We start from the raw sequence: 14,058 nt of genomic DNA, 5'->3' as shown, positions 1-14,058 counted from the left end.
AGCTTTTTTGGTAAAAAATATCAACCTGTGTAACTGATGGAATATTCCTTTTCGATTTATGGAAACCAATTGTATTTATGAGCCAAGTATCACTTTTGCCTTGACAGGCTATTTCCTCACACAATACCTTCTTCACCTTCCTATTTTTAAATAGGTTTGATCTTTGTGAATTTTAAAAACCCCATTCAAAATACTTCAAGGACAAAGTAACTTTGGCCCCAATCATATCAATACTTTGCCTAATGGTAAAAGGTTATCAATATTTATGAATAATTGTTCCATTCTTATTGCTTCCATTTTTTTGAAATTTATTAATTAAGTAGCACATATCACTATACTATTTTTAGATTTATTGGTAGGAATACTATTTTCAAAATTTATTTTATTTTGTTGTGAAAATTTAGTAATACTTATTTTGCTCAGGAGGAACATACAAGAACACCATCATCATAACAAAAATTTATTCAATGGTTAAATGGAACAATTTGAAATCATGTTTTGGTAATACAATAAAAACCCAAAAAAGCATATTCCTTGTGAAATTATTGAAATAGTAGAAAATAACCCGATAATGAAGAGAGGCATACTTTTTATCTACATATCCCGAAACACAAAAAACTGTTATTCTTTTCAACAACTTACTGTCTTAATTTATTAATATGCTTGTTACCCTCGTATCGAGGGTAATTAATTTATGAAATAAATAAAATACTAGGTGGTAATATATAAATAAAATTATTTATCGTGAAACACAGAAGCATGTTAATGAACACTCCACTTTAACCTCCTGGGAAATATCAAAAAATCAAAAGGTAAGAATGTAACAGCTAAAAATTTTGCAGGAAAATCGAGACCAATACAGAGTCATAGGCAAACTATAAAAATATATTACTAATACAAATACGTATAATTGGTAATTCACTCAACAAGTTATTTTTGTTTCTTGCATTGCACCGAATGTTTTCAACCGAATTTTTGATTCATTCATACTTTTAAAAAACCCTGTACTTTTCAATAAATAATAGTGTTAGAACCAATATTAAAAATGGAGTGTTTGTTTATGTAGTAGTACTACACAGCCACGTATGTTCTGATACATAGTAAATAACATAAAAGAAATGATAACCACTTACAAATAGACAGTAAGAATAATAAACAACTAGGACATAATTTAGAGGTGTTTAAACAAATCACATATAATTTTTGATAATATAAAAAACAATTATTGAATCGGCTTCAGTCGACTTTAACCACACTATAAATTTTCCTGATAAACCAAAAGCAAGCAAAGAAACCAATTGTGCCTGTCAAAAGATTGAATAAAAATACCATGATTAAGGTATATCCAAAATAAATAAATCCCGAAGCACTACCTTCTATCTGAAGTTTTGAGAAGAAATAATGACAGCAATATAAAAATAGATAAACTGCTGTAAAACCTGAAGTTAAATATGACCTCCACCACCAATGATAATCTTCGGCGCAAAGGTGGAAATAGCACAATAAAATTGTAGTTTCCGCACAAGTTATAACAAGGATTATAAAGACTAGGAAAAGGAATCCAAACATGTAATACATTTGTGAAGACCAGATAGATTTTAGAATGAAGAACAATTGTATAAAGATGCAACCAAATGGTAATACTCCACCCATTATTATGCTCGGTATAGGTTGAGTATACACCGATTGCTCTGGTATCAATCTCGGAATTTGGTTGGTTCGTACTGGATGTTCCAAAGCCTAAAAAAACAAATGAAAGTGTTTCTATTGTAAATCATACATTTTTATTCAAAAGTAAAACAAACTACTTTCTCCAGCATAAATATGGTCGCTTATGTTGATCTCAAAAATCTTTATTAATATAAAAACTATACAGCATATGGGTATGATTCAAATCTCAATTTTGCAAATAGAACAGTTATGGTTTGGTAATAGGAGTCTTAGCCCCTTTTTAGTCTAATTTCCTTACATGCTTTTGGTCAACATTCAAACATTTGCAATTTTTCTCATGTCCAAATTGACGTGAACTATATGATGAACGCGTTCGTATGAAATATTCAGTGCTTCAGATATCTATTTTAACCCAATTCGATGGTCTGATAAAATCATGTCATGAACTGCATCGACATTTTCGGCGACTGACACAGTAACTGGCCTTCCCGATCGGTCATAATCTTCAATGGAAAATTTACCTCTTTTGAAGCTTGCACTTCACACTGAGACTTCTACTAAGTTATTGTTCGTTGCTATGGTAACGCAATATATGTTTATGCATGGATCTGGTCTAGGCTAACTAGATATCAATACATACACTTTCCAATCAATCAAACTTCCGTAAACGTATTTAGTTCATAGCCCATATACTTCTATCAATGTTCCTAATGTTGTTTTCTGATTTAATTATGTGTCACATCCTTACAATTATTTTTGTCATTTTGCAATATTGAGAAGTTCTTAAATTTTTGATAAACCACATACTAGGTAGATGTAACTATGCTTTGCCTTAGTGCTTGAGGTTACAAAAATTGGTCCTTCACCTGATTTTCTTTGATTTCTTTCTATCCCTTGGAACCTTTTTAATGCTCTAGAAATCGACGATTGTGTCACATGGAATCTTTCTACTACTTGTACTTGCGAGAAACCTTCTTATTTCAAAGTTTCAATGTAGTTACTGAACTAAAATTAAGCCAGAGAAACCCTAAAAGTTCTTTGACTAACAATGTTAGCCAAATAACTACTTATTTGTTAATTTTGCTGAGGAGTGTACATTGATATGATCAAGATAAACTTTATTCTAATCTGTTTTTTCTTATATATTAATATTATACTATTCTCAGTAATAAAGGAATTATCATGTTAACACAAAAGCACTAAAATATCATTTTTAAATAGTTAACTATCAAAATAATGACAATAAATTGATGAGTGTCACTAATTTTTATTACACCTATGAAATGTCTTGAAATATTTTTATTTTATCTTTATCTCTCAGAAGGCCATTGAAATTCCATGGAGCTATCTTTATGACTCAGTCATCTTATTTGATTTTATCGATGAGCATAATTATCACAATGAGAATCATACTGTTTTACTGTAAGATTATATGAATTCATCCCATAATTTTACCAAGATTTCACACTACTGCTTTATCTATCTCTTTCACCACTCCAGCATAGATTTCGTCAGCAATTGTTTGTTTTATGTTCTTAGATATTTCTCATGTAAATTAGAGATACCATTTGCTGTTAATTTTTAGTGTTTTTTCTCTTTCTATTTTTAGATAATCTTCACAACCTCTATTGGCAATTATTTTTGAACATATTTTGAATGTGTATCCTGTTTCACTACACTTGCCACAGTCAAATGTGTGATCGGCTTGTAATTGTAAGAACCAAAAAATTGAATTTATTCTAAGAAAATTGCATTATCTTAAAAAATATAACATAATACAGGAATTAATATATTGAATAGTAGCAAACATATATGATGATACTTACCCGCTTTCTGAATCCAAAGAATGCCCCAACAAAGGTAAGTGGCACTGATACCAACCACCAGAGAGCCAAAAGTCCCACTAATGTACTAAATGGTATAGCAGCTGAACTATCATTTCCCCACAGTACTAAATTCATGATGAAAAACAGTCCAAATATGATTCTAAAAATCAATTTAAAATAGAAAGAATTATGAATTTCCAAATTTTATTTGAACTTAATTTGAAAAACCTTGTCAAAAATCTAGAAGTTTCTTCAATTTCTTATTTCTTAGACCCTTTCATAAATTTTTTTTGCTAAAATATCTTGCTTTTTAATCAGAAAAGACAATAAAGACAATTTAGCAACAAACATCTAAAAATACATGCAATTGTTAAAAAAGGTAATTACTTTGAAAATACTTGACGTATTTCCAATTTTTTAATCTGTTTTTCAAATATACAAAATAACTAGCAATAGTCTCTTTTTAAACATATTTCTAACACGTCTAATAATTTGGAAGGCCCCTCCCAAAAATTAAACTATCCTCAAATCATCATCATGTCAATTCTATGTATTAATAAAATATATTCAACTCACCCCGGTGATAGCATTGATGTTAATAATACATTTGACTTCCATTTTTCACCTCCAAAACTTTTGTAAATTCTTGCTGAAACATAGCCTGCAGGAGATCCCAACAGCACATACAATACCATAGCACAAGTCATAAGTGCACCTCTGTTAGCTGGGCTGAGAAATCCCAAACATGCGAAAGCTAGAGTTACCAAACTCATGAAAAAAACTTGAACTCCAGATCCCAACAGTACTGAGAGAAGCATGCCTTTTCGTGGAGGCCTGAAAACATCTCCATGAACAAGTTTCCATCCAAATTCCTCCTTGAAAATATAAAATAATATTAGTTAATATACAGGATGTGCAAAAAGTGTATATTTCTGAGTAAACAGTACCAAAAATGAAAATTATATTTCTAGAATACAGTTTGGATTTACCTGAGCATCTTCTCCATTATCAATTTGATTATACCTTGCAATATCTTTATGCAATGTACGGAGTAAAATCATAGCTACCATTCCTGATAAAAATAATACAATAACCAATGAATTTAAAATACTGAACCATTGAATGTTGGTATGAGGCATTGATTCCAGGATGTAATCCCATCTTGAAGACCACTTGACATTATTATTTTCAACAAAAGTTATACTGTAAGTGTACATTATTTCAAATGTTTCTCCACTCTGAAGATTTTTCAAAGGTATCATAAGTGGCTCAGTTTCACTTAGAGAACATTCTTTACTGTAAAACAAAAAGTAGACATATACATTTATAATTTCGTGAGACAATACCTGAGTTTAATATGGTATTAGATATAAATTAAAACTACAAAATAATATTCTTTAGACATAATCTTGGAACTTCACCTTTTATAAGCAATACTTCTTGGAATCACTTTAACTGAAATAATTCTTCCTCCATTTCCTTGAAAGTTAGTACCCCATTCTTCTTTAGCTCCTGAGTGATATGTAATAGTTAAATTTACATGATTGTAGATATAATACGCATCATCTCTACCAACATCTTTTATACAATTATGTCTACCATTTCTAGAATAGCATCCCATTGGAAAACCAGTTCTACAATCATCTGCTTCATAACAAGTAGTAACAGGCATGTTGTCAACTATCCAGTGATGTTGATAGTTGAGACTAATACCTTTCCTTAGCCTGCCAAGTTTTAAGTTATCATCATTATTGTCTCCAGAGTATTTTTTAATACAAACAATGTTACAAGTATCATTCTTCATGAACTCAATGTTGTACTTTGATGGTCTTATTCTCTCACCAAATACAACTTGTCCTAAATTTTCAACTGGAGATTTTTCATTACTGTCAGGAAGACAAAAATCAAAATGACTATATTCATATGGTATGTTTGATTCATCGGTATTCAACCTATTCACAAATAACTTGACATCAGACTAAAAAGGTAAAGTTCATTTATGTTAACAGGTATAACAACAAATATACGAAATAGGCTACTCCATAATGTAGTACAGAAAAATTTGAATTACAATTTTGAAACATTAATTTGTGTAAACTTACTTTACAAGTATCAGTCTCCTCTTCCTTTTTGCAATAATTTACAGGAGCTAAACCTGGCAGATAAAACGCATTAACCAAGAGGTTATTCAATAAAATAAAAACTAATAATCTCTGCATTTTTGGATTGATTCAGTTTCATCTATATTTTGAATTTATGTAAAATATTACACGTTGACGAGGGTTTGGCAATTTAAAAACGTCACCAAAAATGGATCCGAAAAACTGATAAGTTTTTTAAAGCACAATTTTAAATTTGCAACAATATCTGAAAAAACAGTATGATATGAATGGCTATGTATTATTTAGACTTTCATCAAAATAATTTCATTTTTATTTGTGAAGTTTGGTATATTCTGTTTTTTGTTAGCAAAGAAATGTCAAACCGTCAAATGTCAAGCTGCATCTTCTTTTTGAACAAACTATTGATCTCAATTTATCTAAGAGAGTAACAATATATTTTTGAAAAGATATTTCAGGATGTATTTTACATCTTATGGACCTTGTTATATTTAACGCTGGTTATCTCAACCTTCTTGATGACGCAGAATATAAGCGAAGTCGTGAGCCTTGAATTATCGCCGTATAAAAATACAATTATTCAAAAGATTAGGACATTATTAAATAACTAAGTATTCATGATTGTTCATTCAGTTTTAGTTAGGTTGAAACATTAACTTTTAATTCAAAATTAATATATTTTTGTGTTTAAAAACGGACTCCTCATTTAAGATCACTTAAGTTAAGGTCACTTCGCATGAATAAAGAAAGATAGTAAAATCGTGTAAAAAAACTTTTGATGCTTCTAGTGGATTACATAGACCAAGCATCTCTTTTTGATTCAATTTATATAATTATGTACAGTATTTTAGCTGGGTTAGATAAGACCTAAGACCAGGTGGTATATGTATAACAAACTTCTATTGGTAAAATGTCAAGAAGAGTGATAGTAAAGTTTCAAAAAGGTTTGCAAAATATAAGTTACAGTAAATCTCCAAATATGTTTTATTTTATCATTAGCATTGTCCTTTTTATTAAGGGGTATATCTACCCCTTCAAATTAATATAGAAATCTGTAATTACTAATAAATGTAGTTAATATCATTGACGCACGTTTATAGGTTCACAACATATATAAATATCGTCGGCTCAAGTCGCTAACTCGTAACTCCATAGCACCAAATTTTACAGTAGACACAAAAAACTTACAATGAGAAAAATTGTATGAAGCCTTGACCTGTTTTTTTTTAATAAAAAAATATAAATTTTTTCAATGGTATCAAAACATTAATATAAGAAAAATAAAAGGAGTTACGTGGTTTGCGACCTAAGTCGACGATATGTAGTTTTATATGAATTGGTTTCTTTCTCAGTTTTATTGTGTGCAGAGGTGGAGTATAAAGGAAGGTGTAATTGGCGTATAATGTAGTTATAGTCTTAACATTTTATATTTTTTTTCATTAGAAATGTTTCTATGGTATATAAGATCTGATTATACAATTATGACAGATTTCAATTTCCAGAATGAGAAAACTTTAAATTATGCAGAGTGGTATAAATATAAAAGCAAATCGTTTTGCTTGCATCCTATAACTAACAAAATGGCATCTTTGACAATGAATGTATGTATTGCTTATATATATCAATTATATAATATACATATTCCGTACCATCAAATATGTTTTCATCGACAAAAAACCAATCAACGTCACATTGGAAGAATTATAGTGAATATAGTCTAGTAGAACGATGCTACGTTTGTTTAAAACATTGTATCAACATATATTTTATTGAAATTAACATTAATTTAAATACAAAATAATTTGAACAATAAAAATTTTTCGAAAATTCATCTTCTATTCTGGAAACAGGTTTGCCTATTTCTTGAACATATTTGTTGAAACACCAAAAATTTCCCAAGTATGTACTCATTTACTTCTTCAATAACATATCTTGAGCTGATAACACTAAAATCAATAAACAATTAGGTTTTATACTCAACAATTGGCGCCATCAGAAAGTTCAAGTATAATTGTCAAAATTTGTTTTTATGTACTTGAAAACAGTTTATAAAATATGAATCATTTCCTATTACTGTAAGAGAGCAATTAGAGAAAATATTGAGCATATTGTGTGCACGTGCATTTTGTGTGGAAAAAGAAGGATATATATTTACAGGACTTGTTAGAAACTATGATCGGATTAACCCGATCATGATTTGGATATTCTGGTGTATAGAAATTGATCTGTCTTAATAGTATGATTCTTTCTGGTAGACATCGGAAAGGTCCTATTAGAATAATGATTGATTTTATAGAAAAATCGCACATGTATAGCTTTGTTTATATTTGTACAACCATTACTGTCTGGTAGATAAAAATCGAAACATTCATATGGTATGTTTGATTAATCGGTATTTAATTTATTCGCAAATATCAGCAAAAATACTAAAAGTTGTCAAAAAGTCGCTTACTCTTTGTTTATTATTGAGTATATATGAGTATATATATATATATATATATACAATGCCAACTCTATTGATATTGTTTGATTCAAGATGACAATTGCGACCGTTGAGCTGTATCTCTTAATAAATTCCACCATTTTTACCTCATCTCTATCATGATCTGATTCTGAAAACTCAAAGCTTACCTATCATAGAGATTTCATCCAAAATATCCTTCATCAGGGTGAACTTTAGTTGTGAAAGAAACTTTTGCATAAAATATTTAAAAACAGTAATCATGTTTATGAAATTTAACAAACTCCTAGTAATCGGTAGACCTACAATAATAATTCCAGTTATTAATGCATCTAACTGTTCTTGATTTTAGGTCTCTTCTGTTTTGATAATTTTTAAAAGATAAATTTTTTTTATCAAAAAAAAAACTAATTTTAAAACCGAAGAGACCTAAAATCAAGAACAGTTAGATGCATTAATATATCAAAAGGCCTAAGAAATAAGAAATTTCACTTATTTGAACACTATAGTTATTGCACTAGTAAATATTCGAAATTTTATTACCTTGTAACCGCCTCCTCAACTAGTTCTCTTAAAGTTTGGAGAACAGCATCGGAAAGTTCAGTTTCTTCTTTAGAATTGCTCCCAAACTCAGCACCAGAGCCTAATTGATGCATTTCTTTTAAATCAGCAACAACTGTTTCGTTAGGCTTTTCTGAAGATTCCAACAGCTCCAAATTTTTCAGGTCTGCTTCAGCCAATTTATCCAATAAATTTGTATATATATCGGAAGCTGAAACTTTGGCCAAATCCAGTACCCCTTTGGCTTGCTTATGAAATGATTTCCCTGAATAACTGTCATGTATTGTATTACATTGTTGTTCACTTCCTGTGGAGTTTTCATTGCATTTCTGTGAGGTTAGAGGACCAGTGTCAACTAAAAGTTACATATCATTCAAATGTTTAAACTCATAATTACACAGTATGGCATGTGCATCAATAACCAACTGTCTTCAGAGACTGGAGTTTCAACTTTTACCTTAACAGTGTAATTGTGAGTGTTAATGTAGTGGTAATAATAAATAGTGTATTCAATGTCATGAACGATTCCAGAAATTGTAACTTAATATAAAGTTCAAGTAGAAAAAACTTCCAGTAACATATATTGTTAGACAAAAAGTAAATTTCTTTTACAGGATGTTCCAACTGCAATCCCAAATACTAAAATTAAAGAAATCTAATAATGCTCAAGGAGGCTGGATGTACAGGATATAAAGCATACTGGAATTAGAAAATACGTGTAAGTCAAATTGTTTTATGTGTACTAGGAGACAATATGGAGTCTGTGTTCTTGAAAGATAAAAATTGAGAAATAACAGTCATAGAAAATTCTCAAAGATTAGTTCTCTCATGAAACTTTTGCTTGGATATATGGTGCAAGTGTGCTATAATAAGAATAAGTCTCAGTAGTATGATAGTCCATGAATCTGAAGTTTGCTTACAGGTAAGTATTGAAAGTTTAGTTCCAAATTTCTCTGAATTTTCAGGACTCTCATTTGAAATCTCCAATAATGAACTGGATGTATTTTTGGTACGGAAGACATGTGGAAGCAATTTAAAATTATTTATTTGGAATGTCATCAGAATTCAATTTACCTCTGATATCACAATCTTCAACCAATTTCCTGTTAGTGACAGTTTTATATAACTTGATCTGTTCACACGTAGCTGGAAAAATGTTCTCGAAAGTAGTCCCATCACTTTCAAAATGCAGTTTTATAAAATCTGTAGATGATTGCGAGTTGTCCACTTCTGTTGGATAAATATCATTTGATGCACCAACAGATGTGTACATTGGTTCTGATAATTCTTTGTTTATCTCCTCTCTGGGCTTATCTGTCACTTTAGGTGTATCATTCATATTTGACTTGGTAGCATTTCCTTTTGTTTCTAAATTAGTTTCAAATATTTTTTTCCTGAATGTTATATTATCTTCAGGTAAAAATGGTTTAGTTGGGTTATAATTTTCTTTATTATACTCTTCAAAATCTGCATTTTCTAAAAAACTTTGATCCAAAGTACTGCAAATAGATCTATCTGAATCATGGAGTTCTTCTTCGTAAGTGTCATCCCATAATGTATTTATTTCGGGATCAACTGCAAATGGCCTGCAAGGTATGTTAGATTCATTTTTTGACACCTAATTCATAAAATTACAGAACTTTGAGAAAACTGAAACGTACATTTAATTTTCAAAACAAATATTTTAGGAAAAATTTAATTGTTATAGTCTTTGCAAAATTAGTTTGAAAAGATGATTTTACCACAACTACACAGTAATCATCTAATAAGTCCTACGTATACTAAAAAAACTGAAAAATATATAGTAGTCAAATCATTTCTAGTAGCAAGAATAGCTCGGCTTATTTAGAAATCAAACATCGCTAAGAGCTATTCCTATTAATAGCCTTCATCAGAATTTCCAAATGGAGACAGTTGGCAATTTTTAGTCCTGGACCAAAGACTAATAGTGTGTCTCAACCAAAAGTATTATTTGGTAATTTTGTCACTATATGCCAAATACGATGTTTGATTTACCAGCAGGAAGAGTAGGCTGTAGCCTAGGACGGCAAATTTTGTTCCCCAATGTTTTATTTCAATACACAAGGTTGAAAAAAATTATTGCTCACACTGAAAAGATGATTTTGGATGAGCAGCACAAGAAAATTAAAAAGTCTTTTTAAGAAAATGCGATGGAATTGAGTTTAAAGAAAATATATACTAGAGAAATGAAAAAACAACAAAAAAGATTTCATGAACCACTTAATGAATATATTGGAATGGCTACTACTGATTATTTCAGAGTTAATATCGTTGTTTAGTTAGCAAAACAACATGAGACCTATAAGAGATTTAGATTGAAATTCTCATTTCTCATAAAATTGATTTAGAATCAGAATTAGTAAAATTGCTAATGAGAAAGAAGATTTTCTTGCTAAATAGAGTGAAGAACTATTTAATATCAACTTTGAGTTGAGAAATGCTTAAGGCTTTAGCTCTTTTATGCATAGTCAGACCTAAAGAACAATTTTTCATATGACAATATAATAAATGATTAAACTGCGAGTGTAATAAAAAAATATGCATAAACGTTACTCGCTGTGTAAGCTTTATTCATATTATATAAGTGTTGAATAATTTTAAAACACACCTTACCTTACTTTAAAAGTAGTACATGATTCTACTTTGCTCAACACAATGTTTTTCAATAATTCTTTGTAGGGGAAATTTTCGAAAATAAAGGTTTTCAATAGCTATAACCAATCTTTAAATCCGCCACTGGTCAAATATTTAGTTATAGATATTTTTAAGAGAATTTGCAACTGATCATATTTTCATGAATTTCATAATGCAATTCTTATGTTTAACTCAAATATCGATAATATCAAGAGATCAAAGGATCAAACAAATCTTCCCATTAAAGCAACAGAACATTATATACTTTCAACTTTCAAGAGAATATCAGGTTTCAATATGACACTTTAGTCAGATCAATAACAGAAGATCAACAGCTCTTCGAAATTAGAATACCATTCCACTCAATTGATACTGATAAATATATTACCCAGGAATACATATGACTACAGAATAAACTATTTTTTGAAGCATGCCTAAAATATTTGAAATATAGGAGGCAAAAAAATAACTTACTTAACAAAACTGCTACTGGCAAAACTAACTCTTTTTACTTTTCTCTTCTCGTTAGTGCTTGAATCTTCAGTGACTAATTTCTCAGGCTGTAATATATAAAATACAACAAAACATTAATTTCAATATTTTAGTTTTTGATAAATTTAATAGTCAATATGGTTATATTGTTCATAAGTGGGTTAATTAAATAGCGCAGAAAATGGACAATAAGGATATCAATTTTTCCAAAAATACTCACAGAAGTCTTAGGCCGTTTTCCAATTAAATTATCTTCCGACATTTCGTGAAAATTAATCGAAGTTAATAGAAAAGTTTGGTATCTGTCATACCTGTGTAATCGCGATTCCATGGTTACTAGGTTCCCACAATTTTTTGTAGATTATGTTTTGTTTCTATCGGAAGTGACGATGTATGTAATGCTATACGTCCAAATATAATTTTATGAAAATAAACGTTCATTTTTAAGATTGCAAAATCAATAAAAAACTTTTCAGGATGAATGTTATAATAAATCTGATTAACTAACACTGAAACGGGAGGTGGTTGATCTGAGATAGAAACCTTAACCCCTATCTGCAGTCGCCTTCCACTTTCTAAGTTCTTATGAACACCAGTATCTTTGGGGTTCAAGGAGTTCATTTGCTCGCAAGTTTCTTGTTCGATACAATAGTAATTGTACTTTAAATACCAAATTTAAGACTCATTCAATGTATTTAACCAATCATCAAATGTCTATTGAATTATGTTAAAATTTAGCGTTAGTTAAAAAGTGGCAGTGTATATACAACCTTGACAATGGTTGTCCTTTTTCGAGTTTTTAATTTATCTATTATCCCATTTATTATTACTATAGTGTGTGTTGCAGACGAATACGTGATTATGGAGAGAGATTCATACTGCCATGAAATTTTTAATCTATTCAAGTAGTTACATTCTTATTAAAAGCATTAGTAATTGTGGCATCTGGTTGCGTAGTAACTTCATAGGAGGTTTTGCATATTCATCGAACCTCTTTATTTTATCTATGGTAGTCTACTGTATTTTGCTGTCATTAGTTCATAAGTCGTGTCAATTTAAGTTACATTTTTGTATAATAGTAGTTGTTGACAAAGTACAAGTGTGAGGAGTTTTAAGTCTGCATAATTAATTCAAATACGAAAGGATCCGAGTGTAAATCTTTTGTTAGATCTAAAGCGGAGATTTTTCAATTTTAATGTAAACAAAGACAATGTATTTAGTGCTATTTTTGTTACTTTTTACAAAATCGGCGATTTTGTTAACTGTAGGATTTGAAAACAATGTAAAAACTCTTTTTGGAAATCTTGACGATGTTGAAAAACTTCAGAGATTTCATCAATTTGACGCTGACTCCAGTAATTTTCCTTCGCATGAAAGTGTTAGACGAGAGAGGAGAGAAGTTTCAAGTGCTGCATCAAACATAGTGACAAAGGTAATTGAAAAATTAGCATACTTCCTGCTTAAACCATTTTATTTCATTATTTTAACTCAAGTTTTATTGATATATTTCTTATCTCTATAATATCTACAATTCGTGAAATTATTGTAATGTAGGTAATTTTTAATACAAAAATAGCTACCCCAATTTTGTTACTTTCTTACAAGTCATGAAATAATATCTTGAAATTTGTTGCAACACTTTTTTGAGTACTGATTAATACATTTAGTGAATCCCATAGTAATGTATGTAGAGATCATATTTAAGTGGCACTTGCAATTCTTATAATTTAAGATAATTATACGACATTTAATAATATTTGGTATTTATCTATGAATACATTACTTTGTTGCTTATAGCTTTACAAAATTATTGATACTTGCCTATTATTTATAAAATATATTCAAATTTGTCACTAATATTGAACATTCAATTATATGGATATAGTAGTTCATGCTCATACTGTTAAGCATTCACCTACAGTGTGTTTAAATAGTAATGTGATATTTTAATGACTTTGTTGAAAATTGAATACAAAAGTTTAAATTAACATTGAATACAAAAGTTTAAGTTAATTAAATAATGGTAATTCATACTGATGATAATCACATAGGCTGGTCTGTTTATAATACTCTATTAATTTTATATTTTCTCGACTAGTGGACCCCAAAAATCGGGAACCACTGTGTCCTCAAAAATAAAAGCCTTAGATAGTAAAGTATGTGACTTGACTTGGTGAAAAAATTTTATAAACTTTTTGTACAAATTATAGTTTGTGATATTCAATTATGTCCTCTAGTTGCAATAATATAGTGCTCTGGATAATTTATCATT

At 29.6% G+C, this 14,058-nt stretch overlaps 3 protein-coding genes across 6 annotated transcripts in view; 1 reads left to right on the top strand and 2 right to left on the bottom strand.

The window, feature by feature from the left end:
• Positions 1 to 447: 447 nt before the first annotated feature.
• On the bottom strand, positions 448 to 6,046 carry LOC130451587 (transmembrane 9 superfamily member 2). Its single transcript, XM_056790699.1, has 6 exons — positions 5,600 to 6,046; positions 4,919 to 5,475; positions 4,487 to 4,793; positions 4,074 to 4,372; positions 3,498 to 3,657; positions 448 to 1,740 (listed from the first exon to the last, which is right to left on the bottom strand). The coding sequence occupies exons 1-6, from the start codon at positions 5,714 to 5,716 to the stop codon at positions 1,237 to 1,239; spliced, it is 1,944 nt and encodes a 647-aa protein (XP_056646677.1). The 5' UTR covers positions 5,717 to 6,046; the 3' UTR covers positions 448 to 1,236.
• A 477-nt stretch (positions 6,047 to 6,523) lies between these two features.
• Positions 6,524 to 14,058, top strand: part of LOC130451586 (sortilin-related receptor-like) — a 30,615-nt gene continuing 23,080 nt past the window's right edge. The window contains exons 1-3 of one of the 3 annotated variants that reach the window (XM_056790697.1): positions 6,524 to 6,561; positions 9,254 to 9,357; positions 13,055 to 13,218. Coding sequence is in view for 1 of the 3 variants with exons in the window: in XM_056790695.1 (XP_056646673.1) it covers positions 12,997 to 13,218 (222 nt within the window). In the remaining 2 variants the exon portion in view is untranslated. Of the gene's footprint in view, positions 6,562 to 8,919; positions 9,358 to 12,817; positions 13,219 to 14,058 lie in introns of those variants that run through there. The other 2 variants (XM_056790696.1, XM_056790695.1) reach the window with 2 other exon arrangements.
• LOC130451588 (uncharacterized) lies at positions 7,354 to 12,637 on the bottom strand. Of its 2 annotated transcripts, XR_008910758.1 has the most exons (6): positions 12,007 to 12,637; positions 11,769 to 11,854; positions 9,714 to 10,225; positions 8,622 to 8,994; positions 8,249 to 8,380; positions 7,354 to 7,563 (listed from the first exon to the last, which is right to left on the bottom strand). XR_008910758.1 is itself a non-coding variant. In XM_056790700.1 (5 exons), exons 1-5 carry the CDS (start codon positions 12,115 to 12,117, stop codon positions 8,365 to 8,367), a joined length of 1,098 nt encoding a protein of 365 aa, XP_056646678.1. In that variant the 5' UTR covers positions 12,118 to 12,637; the 3' UTR covers positions 7,354 to 8,364. The 2 variants fall into 2 exon arrangements, 1 of the variants encoding a protein (XP_056646678.1); XM_056790700.1 differs by having other exon boundaries at positions 7,354 to 8,380.

This window comes from Diorhabda sublineata, chromosome X, assembly GCF_026230105.1.
Source record: "Diorhabda sublineata isolate icDioSubl1.1 chromosome X, icDioSubl1.1, whole genome shotgun sequence".
In the NCBI taxonomy this organism is placed as follows: domain Eukaryota; kingdom Metazoa; phylum Arthropoda; class Insecta; order Coleoptera; family Chrysomelidae; genus Diorhabda; species Diorhabda sublineata.
Note: the sequence above shows the minus strand (reverse complement) of the source record. Positions and strands in the feature narration are given on the sequence as shown.

What these genes read in the sequence shown, in the direction of transcription:
- LOC130451587 (XM_056790699.1), bottom strand. Translation starts at nt 5,716, where the DNA reads ATGCAGAGATTATTAGTTTTTATTTTATTGAATAACCTCTTGGTTAAT. An exon ending in ACATCAATGCTATCACCGGG is followed by an intron (nt 3,658 to 4,073) that starts GTGAGTTGAATA and finishes ATTGATTTTTAG; the next exon opens with AATCATATTTGGACTGTTTT. An exon ending in TCTTTGGATTCAGAAAGCGG is followed by an intron (nt 1,741 to 3,497) that starts GTAAGTATCATC and finishes TTGTTTTTTTAG; the next exon opens with GCTTTGGAACATCCAGTACG.
- LOC130451588 (XM_056790700.1), bottom strand. Translation starts at nt 12,117, where the DNA reads ATGGAATCGCGATTACACAGGTATGACAGATACCAAACTTTTCTATTA. An exon ending in GAAAACGGCCTAAGACTTCT is followed by an intron (nt 11,855 to 12,006) that starts GTGAGTATTTTT and finishes TATATATTACAG; the next exon opens with CCTGAGAAATTAGTCACTGA. An exon ending in TGAAGATTGTGATATCAGAG is followed by an intron (nt 8,995 to 9,713) that starts GTAAATTGAATT and finishes TGTAACTTTTAG; the next exon opens with TTGACACTGGTCCTCTAACC.